Genomic DNA, 13,591 nt, shown 5'->3' on the forward strand with positions numbered 1-13,591 from the left:
CACAATATTTTGTACAACGTAAGTTGTTGAAATTCTTAATAATTAACTACTTTAGTCGATAATGACATTAAATTTTTTAACTCGGCATACTTCAATTCATCTACGATTGCTACATTCATACCATACCCTGTGCATCCACCAGCGCCATTGTGGAGGATTTTTGAACAGTTATTTAGCGCATACACTGGACACTTTTTCAACTTTTCTCCCATATAAGATGACTCTCCTTACCTCTACCCTCCATAATCCTGTTGATTTCAAAATTTTCATCGTCATACGTCAACGTCATAGTTGGTAATTAATTTTTGACATTGATATGCAAACATTGTGAATTGTGGTTAAAACATGTGGTTTCGGTTTCGTGACTTTGGATTGTATTAAATAAGTAAAAATGGTTGTAAAATTATTAAATAGTGAAGCAACAGCCACCAAATATGTGTTTAATAGAAAAGCTGGCCGGAGTATTATAGAACGACGACCTGTATTCTCGCCCGATGGAGAGTATGTTGATGTTATGTTGTTCACGTTAGAATTATAATACTATTGTTTTTTAGATTCATATTTATACACACTGCACCTGGGTCAAGTTGTGAAGTCCCGTATTAAGTATATAAAATTGCATCTAACTCAAATTTACCGTATTTAACTCATTTGTTGTTGTTTGGTAAATTATAACCTTACTACCTGTTGTTCGCGACTTCGTCCGCATTAATTATGGTTTTGTATAAATCCGGCGAGAACCGTCATTTTACCCGGGATAAAAAGGAGCCTATGTGCTATTTCAACGAATAATTTATTTCTGTGCCAATTGTCTAAGTGTTACTACATACACACTAATTTCTAAGTGTTTCTAGAACTGTTTATTTGGATTATGCGTACAACACCATTTCTAGAAACTGTTTATCTACTGTATCTACTGGCTACAGGGATGCATGAGGGCTGGGGATGATTATAATGCGTTTAATGCTTTTAATTGTATTACATTTTTTTTTTCAGATATATAATTTTAATAGTTGAAAATTTGGCACGAGTATATAACATTCAAACGGGGGATTGTATCCGTACACTTGAGACTGAAGGACCAATAAATGGGCTGGTAGCTGTTCAGTTTCCTGATGATGAAGATTATAACTTGTATGGTTGTTCAGATACAGGTCTGATTACAACATGGACTTGGGAACAAGGAGCTGTACTTCGTGAAGTAGTGAGTTATTTTCGTTAAATTGCCTTGTTTCTATAAATAGCCACGTGGGCTGCATTTTATTTACGCCTAAAAGATATGCTTAACTCTTAATCCTTTTAAAACCCATGCGAGATAGATTTTGTATTTATTGCCTGCCTAAAACCCACCTTTGGGTAAGAACCTGTGGACAACACTGATGCCATCCATCAATAATATCTAAAATGATTATTTACTATGTTATGTACTATTTTACCTTATCAAGCTCTCTGATAGATGTTGTTTAAGGAACTGAATTATTCCTCAAATAGTGTACAGAATAAGATTAAACTATCTTAAGAAAACTATCTTAATATACATTTAGATAGTCTTCAAAAGAAAATGATATTTTAATTAAGAAAGTGAAAAAAAGCATTGAAAGAATAATATTTTGTAATTATTCCTAGTATAATACATATTCTTTTTCCAGCAACTCCAAATACCAAGTCCAATGAGGGTGTGCACATTTAACTTAGTAGACAGTAATGAATGTTTCATCATTAGTTTTGATGGAACACATAAAGTTCATCTTGCAACATACTCTATCAAAAATGGTAGCTTATTGTATGATTACACTAACACCAATATAAATTACTTTGAGATTATGTGTGTTGCTATTGGATGGTGCCAAGGTGACAGATTTGCAGCCATCACTAATGGAACTAGGACACTTTATGTCCAGAATTTATATCAACCCCATTTGAAAACACAGTAAGTTATTGTTCATACAAATTCACTAATTCAATCAATAAATAGATACATGTACATTATGGACTCTATAGCAAATCCAAATTTAGGAATAGATTTCTTAAAAATCTTCTTAACTCACAGTTGTACATTAATAATACTAACCAAGCTAGCTATTACATTCAATGGGTTTAAATTATCTTTATCGTTATCATCTCATCTCTCACACGAGTCTCCATTAAAAATGAGAATGGTTTGAAAAAATCGCAGCAAAATAGCACATTGATCTCATTTACTGAAAATCATGCAGAAATCAAACTAATTACAATGTATAACAGACTCAGACAATTTGATTTTACTGAGACATTATGATGATGAGACTATTTCATTAATTTATATTTTAATTGTTCTTGCTAAGCATAATATTATATTATTTTTTGAAATTGTTTTTTTTGTTTTAGAATAAACAATCTCAATGGATTCAGAGTTTTATCAGTAGCGGCTCACCACAATGAAAATATGGTTGCAATAACTGATACACTAGGTAGAGTGATAATCATCCGTGGAAATTTGTATGACAACAGGAATATTGGCAGAGAAGTATTACATTGGCATGCCTTACCAACACTAGCTTCATGTTTCTCGACTCAGGGTAAATAAATACTTATTGAATTTGCCATTTCTATAATTATCCATTTATATTAAGTATTAGAAATGCAGATGAAGTAGCAGGCAATAGACATCTAATAAACTAATAATTTATATCAGTAAGTTCTAATGGAACAAATAAATTAGTACTACTTGTACAACCAAAGATTTTTTTTAAATAATAAAATATTTGTTCCTCCTATTATAATATAAACTATATAAATATTGTGTCTGATACAATAATGATATCTGAATGATCTTTCTTTTCAGGTAATTATCTAATTACTGGTGGAGTGGAAAAGGTTTTGGTCAAATGGACTTTGGGAAACTTGGCGAACAGGGCCAATGAAAAGAGTTTCATTCCAAGGCTGCCAGGCATTATCCGATATATTACAGCTAATAATTCGCACATTGCAATAACACTCTCCAATAACTGTAAGTATAAGATACTATTGAGTAAAACTAACATTTACATGTTTTCTTTTCACACTTATTACATAACAATAGTATTTTGGGTGTGATGAGAAATGTTTAATTAATTAATAGCTAAACTATTTTGACAGCCGATTGGCGCAGTTTGCTGCGACCCTGCACTCTGAGCCAAAGGCCGTGGGTTCGATTCCCACTACTGGAAAATGTCTGTGTGATGAGCATGAATGTTTTTCAGTGTCTGGGTGTTTATATCTATATTCTAAGTATTTATGTATGTTATTTATACAAATATTCATCAGTCATCTTAGTACCCATAACACAAGCAACGCTTACTTGGGCTAGAGGGCGATGCGTGTATTGTTATAATATATTTATTTATTTATTCATCTTATGAATGTAAAAAAAATAGTTTCTATACTCCAGTTTTTCTAATTTGTGATGTGTAGTCATATCAACCCATTACCAGCCCAATACAAGGCATGTCCATCTCCTCCCACAGTGAGAAGGGGTTAAGGCTATCTTTATCCTATAAGGATATCCTTTTTAAAGGATTTCGTATAAACGCAAATTAAGTCGCGAGGGTTATGATGGATGAGCATTAATAAAAAAATGAAAAGCCTTTCTTTTATGTATTCATGATTTTATTATTTTTTCTTCTTTTAAAACATATTTACTCTAAAAAGTAACTTAAAGATTGTCCAATAAATATGGACAGGTCCATCCGTAAATAATTCTATCATAATGTTTATTTGCTTTGAACATATTTTAATTTGAATGCATAATTCTGTATAGAAATAAATGGAATAACATAATAGGAAATAAAATGTCTGATAAATCGTTTTTGTTTTATCAGCTGTAGTTATAGCAAGTGCACCCATGCGAGTGGTCACAACAATTCTTGAATGTGGAGGACTGTCGCCCGTTTGCAGAGCTCTTGGCGTATCGCTCATCTACCATCGGCCCCTGTCTGCATTGCTCATGCCAGGCAGGACTGGACATTTGCAGCTGTACTCCACCACTACAGATAAAGTTCTTTATAATGTAAGTTTTTGACGGATGTCATGATGGTTTTGCGTGTTTAATAAGTATAAGTACGAGTAACTATTACAATACCATGAAAAATAAAAGGATTTTTTTGATGTTGAAATCCTATAATGTTCAACCTATGTCTTATTTATAAAAATCTATCAACCTTTTATAGTCTGTGCAGCCTAAAATGTATTTATTTATTTATCTCTTACTCTTTATATGTAAAAGGTTACAGTTAAAATATTCGAACCTTGGACGAGTGCTATTATTGATTTAGCACTCGTCCAAGGTTTATATATATAGATTGGTCAAATATAATAGAATAGTCTATAGATTAGTAATTTTTTTTGGATAATTTTTAAACTTGTCGTTTGAATTTAGTTCTTGAAATAGTTCCTTGAAATATTTCCTTGAAATATTTCCTTGAAATAGTTACTAGTTCTTGAAAATGATTCCAATTACTATATCCTCAGACATCAATTCCACAGGTTATTTTAGTAACCGATTGGGTGTATGAAGTATGGGTTGTAGAACTGCCATAAAGCAGGAAGCTAGCATATAATGGAAAAATGATACAAATTTTTCAATAGGTATATCTTTAGCTATGCGATCAAATAACATGCTGTAAAGGGCAAGGTTTATCAACATTATATTGACTTCATAATAAACACCTCACAGACTTTTTTTATAAGGATTAATGTTTTATGCTTTAAAATGTCGATTGAAAATCACTGTAATTATCAAAAAAAAACTTTCCTTTTTATATAACAGAATTTACAGATTAGCTTTCTATCTATTTCCAGATTGACATAACAGGAATGAACAGTCTCTCGTCGGAAAGACAGAACCTTATACCGCTAGAGGTAGAAGTCACATGTGCTGCAATCAGTGCAGATGGAACATGGCTTGTAACGTCAGAGTACCGAAACGACGGCATTAACTATCCTGAGGAGCAGCTTAAGTTTTTTATTGCACAAGCTAATAATACATCGCCTTTCAACCTAAACACATGCGTCAACCTATCACATGGAGGATGCAGAGTTGTGTCTTTAGCACTGAACAATAAAGGTGAATTTTGCGTGTCATCTGGCACAGACCAAAAATTCAGGATATGGAAACGCGAACAGCATCGAAAGAAAGTTGTCTGGTATTGCCTCACCGCCTGTTATTACTCATCCGGGATAGCCCATTTTCTAGGCAATCCGGTGCTAAACAAATTCAAAACAGGTGAGAACCTCCACCCTAACGAAGTTAAAGACTATCCGTACATGAAGAATGTTGGCAAGGACGATGTTATAAAGGAAATTTTCAACATTCACAAGAACGTCGGGCCGGCGTTTGCAGACAATGGAGTTGTTGAAAGAAGTATAGGTAAAGGAAGCGATGAATTTTCTATGGGAGGTGTTGCGATATCACAGGATGGTTCGTTGATCGCCGCGTGGTTTGGATGTAAACTAACTCTATGGGACAGCCACCTGTGCAATTTACGGACGACTCTATCGCATCCCGCATTGCAGCCCAAAGGTGTTCATGTCCAGTTTGGGAATAATGATGCTGCACATTATGTAAGTAAAGATTTTTATACCATTGTTTACTATTCCTTAAAAATAGTTAAACGGGTACATACCATGATAATATTATGAGATTTATTTATTTATTTATTTATTTATACTCTTTATTTGCACACAAATAAAAATACAAAAAAAGAATAAAATAAAACACAGACAGAAGAAGTATACAAAAGGCGGCCTTATCGCTTTGTAGCGATCTCTTCCAGGCAACCTTAGGATAAGGAAAACAAAAGGATAACATACTGCAGGTTGTGCATATTAAAAAAAAATACATACTAATAACTACATACTAATACTTAAACTAGATTACACAAATAAAATAATACATAATAAATTAAATATTAAAAAATAAAAAATAATAATAAACTAATATATACTATAACACTAGCTGTTGCCCGCGACTTCGTCTGCGTTTGATTTTGTTTTTAAAGTATTCAGTATCGCTAAGCTTTAAATTAGTATAGTAGTATATATATATATAACATGTGACTGCCAATTAATTATAGACAAATAATTTGCAATAAAATAAAATTGTGACTATAATTAAAGATCTAAGCTATCCTATCTCTTAAGTTGGACCAGACCGCTCACGGTGAGCCAATTTAATTTTAAATCGGTTAAGTAGTTTAGGAGTCCATCGCGGACAAACATCGTGACAGGAGATTTATATATATTAAGATATCATAAATACATTAACAACAGTAAATACTATTACAAGTCGTCTTCAATGCAAACTATAGTGGTTTTTGACAGCTTTCTTAAAAATACAGTGTCTTAGACTGCCTTATGTCTATTGAGATTTGTCGATATTTCGATCCAGTTACATGGATCGTGGATTTTAAGGAAATGTTGATTAACCACGAAAATCTTCGTTTGCTAACCTAAGGCATAGCCATTTCTTCTTTTATACTCAAAGATAAAAAATCGAATGCCCGTCATCAGGATGCCGGCCTCTGTGACAAATTTCACCAAGGTCGGTGCAGCGGTTACCCTTACAATAGGTCCAAATAAACTAATAAATAAATATATATATATAGAGTATAAATGTGTGTATTTTGCTGCTGGAAGATGCATTTACGTATCCTGTCCGGAGGCGGCACAGGCCAAATTTAGGTATCCGGTAAGATAGTAGTAGGTAGGCCATCAGGTAAGATTGTAAACTCACTAGTAGTGAAATAAAAAATATGATAGTAAATAGTCAGTTTATATATTTGTTAATTTTTTAATATTATTAAATAATAAATTACCTAACAACATTAAAATTTTTAAGAAATTTCTAAAACCTTTGTAATAGACAAAATGTGAGTGTCCTGGCTCTGTATGACAGATTGATGAAGTACTTATAAATTTACCTCCAAGTTTTTATATATTTTCTGATTGTTTTGTATGTGCCGTTGTTTGTAGTTTTAATATTACCTACATAAAAATAAGTTGTAAATATTCTCATTGTGAAATTGTAATTTCTTTTGAGAAAATAAACGTCTTTAACCACAAATCATTCTTTACACTAAAAAGTACTGAAAAAATTGTTCCGATACAAATAAGAAAAAGTGGACAAGACAATAATTCTATTTTTGTGAATTCGAACTAAACGAGATAAAACGAAATAATGGCTAGATATAAAAAAATATTCGTTTCGCACATTTTAGCCCTCGGAATGCGCAAAAACTGCAAATCTGTAAATACATACTGTAAACAGTAAATTTTTTTAGAACACCAAATTTTACATGTATAAAAAACGCCTGGAATTACTTAAGGGAATTCGCGGCCTGAACGCTTTAACCAATTAAGCTACGGCTCTTCTACCGCCTAAGCCGAAATTATGCCTTTATATAATAAATGCCTTTTACCATCTAGTAGGAAACATTGCAGTTTCGATCGACGTTTCAAAAGGTCCACATTATAAAACACATTTGATAAAACAGATGGCAAATTGCTTTTTTTATATCTTTTATTAGTGTTTTTACCGATTTAGGATGGAATTATCAATTTTATAAATTAATTCCTTCAAGTGTAGGTAAAAAACTGATAAGTGATAAAATTTCAAGACTTATGAATTATTATACTCAAACTTATGAGTTATTTTATGTTTCCAGATAGTTTGTACGACCAATAGTTGTGTGGCTGTATGGAGTCTTTTGTCTCTGACTATAAAATGGATGGTTCAGATAGAAACTACCTGTCTGGTAGCTGATCCCTATAGCAACAAGATGGCGATGGTCACTACAAATAATGATGGTACGTAATATAACACCCACCATCCTGCAATGGAGCAGCTTGATGGGTTTATGATCCAAATACCTCCTCACCCTGTGATGGAGGAGTCCAGCATTGAGACGTTAATAAGCTGATGAGAATACTAGACTTTAATTTATTGTACTTAGTAGCTTTAGTTGTTTGTGCAACTACCCACATGACCGAACATTTTTCTTTTTGGCTACATTTAGTTATGGTACTAGATAATATAGTTTATGATTTATTTAAACTATATTTAATATTATTTTACTATTTAATTTTTATGTTTTCTCTACCATACGAATTTTTTGAGAAAAATTAAGACTTTAAACTGCCTGCTGCTATAGAGTCGTTGGTTTTTGACTTAAGATCTGCTTGTTCCGTCAATTATAACTTTAAAAAACCGCATTATAATCGTAGTGGATCTACACTCCATTTTTCTAACATGTTTTATTATGTAAACATCCTTTTAGGAAATTTTTGCTGTAAAGATTGATTTGAAAATATTAAAAAATTGTAAAACCATCAGACATTCATAGAGAATATGTCGTTTCATTTTATTCGTTTATTTATCTCATCATATTTGTTTTTCTTCCAGTTTTAAGACATATTTTACACTAAAAAGTAATAAAAAGTTTGTTTCCATTGTAAGAACCACACCCACACCTACGCTAAGGATGATAATAAGTAATCAAATTACTGAATTGATATGTTCTTTAAATGTGTTTCAGTGTACGTCTTCAGCCCTCACAATTCCACGCCTCTAATAATACAAAAGGGCTTGTCGAATCCTGCGTCTGGAATCTTTAAGTATTGTGCATTTGGCACATCTACTGGCGACGACGTGAGACTGTATTTAATGAGAAATGATTCCGTAAGTAGTTTGTTTAAACAAGAAAAACTTCTTTATCTCACAGGAAAGCATCACAGAGTTCTTTGAATGTAAGGGTATGGATTAATCCGTTTGTATCAACAATTAACCCCATCTATAGCGCAATGTGCTAATCCTATAAACTATCTTTTTATCGACGGTTTCCAGTGTTTTTTTGATTTTTCTTATTTCCGCATGAACCATACATATTTCTTGGACAAAAAGTAGACTATGTGTTAACATGAGTAAAAACTATATTCATTCCAAATTTGAATCAAATTGGTACAATAGTTTTTGCGTGAAAGAGCAATACATCCATCCATAATACACCGTTCGCATTTATGATATTAGAACGTTATTGTTTTATAGGATGCTATTCTAATGCTAACCTAACCTAACCTAACCTATATTACTCTACAGTTTCATCAAAATCCATTCTTCCAGTTTTTGCGTGAAACAGATCAACATCCATAAATCCTCACGTTTACAATACCTATTAGTAGGATTGCCTAGAAACCAAAATAATTATGTGTTTTTTGGTAGCTTGAGAAATTGAAATGGGAATATGTAGTTATATTGGACGGCCGATTGGCGCAGTTTGCAGCGACCCTGCTTTCTGAGTCCAAGGCCGTGGGTTCGATTCCCACAACTGGATTTATTCTTTCTAAATATACCAATCCGCACTAGGTCAGCGTGGTGGACGTCGGCCTACATCCTTTTTAATCTGAGAAGAGACCCGTGCGTTGTGTGTGGGTTATAATAATGATGATGATGATGATGACTGTACCGCAAATTATCAGTAAAATTAAATTTTTTGAAACAAATAACTATGAATAAGTTAACTGAAATCGGAGACATTTTCTCTTAGATTTTGCAAGGTTCCTCACGACGTTTTCCAGCCCCGTTAGAGCGAGTGATACGGAATCGTTTAAATTAAATACATTTAGTATGTTATTGATTAAAGAACCGTTACCACCAATATAACTACAAACCCATAACCCGTATTATAAAATCATTTACAGGAGATCTACAGTTTAGAACCAGAGCAGTCAGAAGCAGGTCGCCTGGAAGTGATATCACAGAGGAACCTCCCGGCTTCAAAGTTTAGCGCGCTAATGGCCGAACAAAGCCTGTATGACGTGACATCCTCTACTAATAATGCAACACAAGAATTGAATAAGGCTGCGCTTGGAAACACAGCTATCTCTCAGGTATAGTAAAAAACACAAACTTTGTTATTATTAAGATGATTTTTGACGAACTCCTTAGCCAGTGCGGTATAAGTGGGAGATCCTGGTTTCGATCCCAGCACGGCTAGCATAGGCAGAGGACAATTATATTCTCGGGGAAAGGATGAAAATTTATCTTCTCCCACAGCTTTATTAACTCTCAGAGCACTGGCGCACAAGTGTAATTAATATCCAAATAATATATGTATAATAATAAACAGGTGTACACTTCTCCTATTCCATATTCCCGTTCTTTAGCAGGTGAACACGTTCTTTATATCCCTTGACAGGAATATAATTTTTGTCTCCTGCCAGTGCTAGCCCTGCTGGTGAGGAATGGAATTTATAATATCAGAATTGACTCTGTCTGGTCTGGTGGGTTTGGTCGGTAACTAGTAACCATCCTACCAACAAGAATGGCCTCTAAGCGACTTAGCATTCCGGTACTATATGGGTTTAATATAGCTTCCATAACCCTAACTGATAACTGCCCGCTACCATCATGGATAGTTTACTTCTTACTGGCTGTAGTAGAATAAAAAAAAAATATTATAAATAAACTAGATTTTATAAGTCGTTTAAAAAATACTTAATAGTAATACGCACGGTATCAAAAATTATCGCCATTCGAACTTCATAGACGACAATTATTATATAAAAATATTGTCCCCTAACATGATAAAAACGCATTTATTTAATATGAAAATCCTAGTTCCCTAAACTTATATAGTACCTGAATATTAATTATTGTAAACTGTTTGTGAATCAGCTTTACAATTTCAAAAACATAAACAGTAGCAACACTTCGCTAGGTTTATAGCAAAGATAGCAAATCGTAGGTTGTGAGTCGCTATATAATATTGGGACGGCAAGTCGATAGCGCGAGTGAATGAACAAGTGGCGCCATCTGTTGTTACCCGTGCACCAACACTGGTTAAGGTTCAGCCGCTCCGTTACCTCGCTTTGATCACAAACATGGCAACCAGCGTGTAACAAAACTTAAACCATATATAATTATATTGCTTTGAGTGATGGTAGTTTTTTAGTACGATGGGCACGATATAAAGTCCCAATAAAGGTGCTTCTTGTGTGCGGAGAGCATACTATTATGTCTACTTTTATCGTCACCAGGCAGGAATATCGTTTTACGTATTTAAAAACGTTTCACGAATAATATATATAATCAATATTTGTTTTGTCATGAATAATACAAATATAATTTGTAAAACGAAAAATACTTGGCGTAAAATGCAAATGGTTTTGCATTTAAAAAATGTATGGTTTAAATTTGAGAAAAATTATATTAATTTAAGTGAATTAATTTGCGATTTTTGTTTCAGTTTCTATCAGCCGCCCCTCATATGGTGCCTCCAGTGAGTTTGCTGTGTCCATTGTTCCTCCAACACATATCGGGATACAAAGAAATAGAACAATCTGATGAAGAAGAAACCATCATGGAAATCGACCAAAATTCTAGTGACGATGATGAGTTACAGGTTAAGTCCACTCATACACCTAAACCCGCCCAGCTTTGGGCCCCGAGTTACGAACAAGTCAAGGAAAAACGGTTAAGCAGAATGCTAAGAGAACCGCTATTAGACTTACATATGACATCATCCTTGTTTAGTGTTTGATATTAGGAATAAATAATTTTCAAATATCGCAATGTTTTTCTGCTTTGTCTAAGAACCTAGTATACGTAACTTTATCATTTTACAGTACTGTAAATATAATAGTTGATTATTTTATTTAAATACAGCTTTTGTCGCAATGCAATAAGGTTCTGATAAAGATATATGATGAAAAGCCTCTAACTATACTATACTAACTTGTCAAAGATAAGTTTATATTACAAGACTTATTTGTTTAAGAGGCAGAGTAATATATAATAATCATTAAGTAAGCTTAAGGAGAACTAATTACACATGTCGTTTTAATTCCGAACAGTGTAAAATACAATGGAACTTTTCAGTGAAGATGATATAAACTTTATTTTAGAACAATGTACAAAATCAAAAAGTTTGAATTGGCATATTACTGAATATTCGAATACTCTCGTAGGCTATTTGGGAGAACATTTAAGTTTAATTGTCGACACTGATATAGGAAGAAATTTTTTTTTTGTGAAATGTGTGCCGAGATTCGACCAATGGAAGGCAAATTACTTAAGAGAGACCTCCTTTTTTGACAAGGAGTATATAATGTTAAGTACATTATTCAAAAAATTTCGAGATAATGATGGTGAGTACATACATACATAGTAGTAATAACTAAGTTGTAAACAGTGAAACATTTTTTGACTTTCGTGATGGTTTTATTACCATTCCAAGCTACTTACTTATCGCCGACTTAGAGTAATCGGTGAAATCCAAATTTTATAGGATAAGGTTTATTAAAATATTTTTACAGATAAATGGGCAGTTTAATTATTAAATTGAAATTGATCTGAGTGTGAAATTTAAAATTATTTCATAAAATTTTAATTTAACAGCACATTTATGTGCTAAAATATAAAAAAAAATGTTTATGTATAAAAACGTAGAATTAGTTTACTGTTATGCTAAGTAGGTGGTAATTGCTCGATTATTATTAGTATTTTTTTTATATTCAATAATAAAATTATTTTGCCTTCCATTGTTGATTCAAGGTTTGAGGATATGGCGCCCTAAACTATTATATATTAGAAAAGATTTGTTTGTTTTTGAAGACGTTACACAATTGGATTATACGATGCCGAGTAACACCAGTACGTTATCTTACGACGAGATTATGGCAACAGTGGCTTCTTTGGCCAGATTTCACGCACAATCTTACATTCACGAAGAAGAACAAAGCATGTTATTGTGTAGACCGTATAGTTTATGGGACGACTACGCCGAGTATCTATCTGAGCCGGCAAAGGGTGTCGCATGGCGTGAGACGGGAATGAGAGCTGCGATTGACTTTCTCAAGGTCTATTCAGAGTTTCGGTCGAAAAATGATTTTGTTAAATTAATCGAAGATAGAATTCCTGAGTTATTTAGTATTGCTGATGATCTTATGAAACCCAGCACGAAGTACAGAAATGCTGTTGTTCATAGAGATGTCTGGTCCAATAACATTTTTTTCAAAAAGCTAGAAAATGGCAATACGCATGCGCTGATAGTCGACTATCAAACAGTTTTGTACTGCGTACCTACGATCGACTTATCTTCGATGATATATTTTAATACTACAAAAAAATTTAGACTTGAAAATACAAATAGAATGATTGATTACTACTATGAAGTCCTAAGTGACGAATTGGAATTAGAAAATATAGATAAAACATCAATTATAAATAAATGTGACTTTGTTAAATCGTACACGGAAAGCCTTGTGTTTGCAATGACTCAAGCTGCTTTGATAGTTCCTATAATCGCTATGAGTGCAGATAAGAGAAAAGAAGTTTTTGAAAATCCTGAGATATGTGCTAAAATAAACGAAGTTTCCCGGAGCCAGGAATTTATAGAGATAGCAAAAGAAAGTAAAACATACAGAATTCGAGTAATTGAACTCCTGGACTACTTAGTGGAAACATTTCTGATCAACAATAAACAGTAACACATAGTATTGTTATCTACAGATTTTAAGTAAATATTGTCAGAACATCAACATACTGTTCAGAAATATGTATCTAAAACATATCTTA

At 33.0% G+C, this 13,591-nt stretch overlaps 2 protein-coding genes across 2 annotated transcripts; both read left to right on the plus strand.

Annotated features, from left to right (window-relative positions):
* The first annotated feature begins 249 nt into the window (after nt 1–249).
* On the plus strand, nt 250–11,582 carry LOC120628602 (WD repeat-containing protein 75). Its single transcript, XM_039897062.1, has 11 exons — nt 250–501; nt 997–1,204; nt 1,650–1,930; nt 2,368–2,558; nt 2,825–2,989; nt 3,840–4,027; nt 4,819–5,580; nt 7,683–7,824; nt 8,553–8,695; nt 9,715–9,903; nt 11,262–11,582. Exons 1-11 carry the CDS (start codon nt 392–394, stop codon nt 11,553–11,555), a joined length of 2,673 nt encoding a protein of 890 aa, XP_039752996.1. The 5' UTR covers nt 250–391; the 3' UTR covers nt 11,556–11,582.
* Nucleotides 11,583–11,648: 66 nt separating this feature from the next.
* On the plus strand, nt 11,649–13,552 carry LOC120628604. Its single transcript, XM_039897064.1, has 2 exons — nt 11,649–12,162; nt 12,569–13,552. The coding sequence occupies exons 1-2, from the start codon at nt 11,880–11,882 to the stop codon at nt 13,501–13,503; spliced, it is 1,218 nt and encodes a 405-aa protein (XP_039752998.1). The 5' UTR covers nt 11,649–11,879; the 3' UTR covers nt 13,504–13,552.
* The last annotated feature ends 39 nt before the right edge of the window (nt 13,553–13,591 follow it).

The sequence above is a fragment of the Pararge aegeria genome, chromosome 13 (assembly GCF_905163445.1).
Source record: "Pararge aegeria chromosome 13, ilParAegt1.1, whole genome shotgun sequence".
Lineage (NCBI taxonomy): Eukaryota > Metazoa > Arthropoda > Insecta > Lepidoptera > Nymphalidae > Pararge > Pararge aegeria.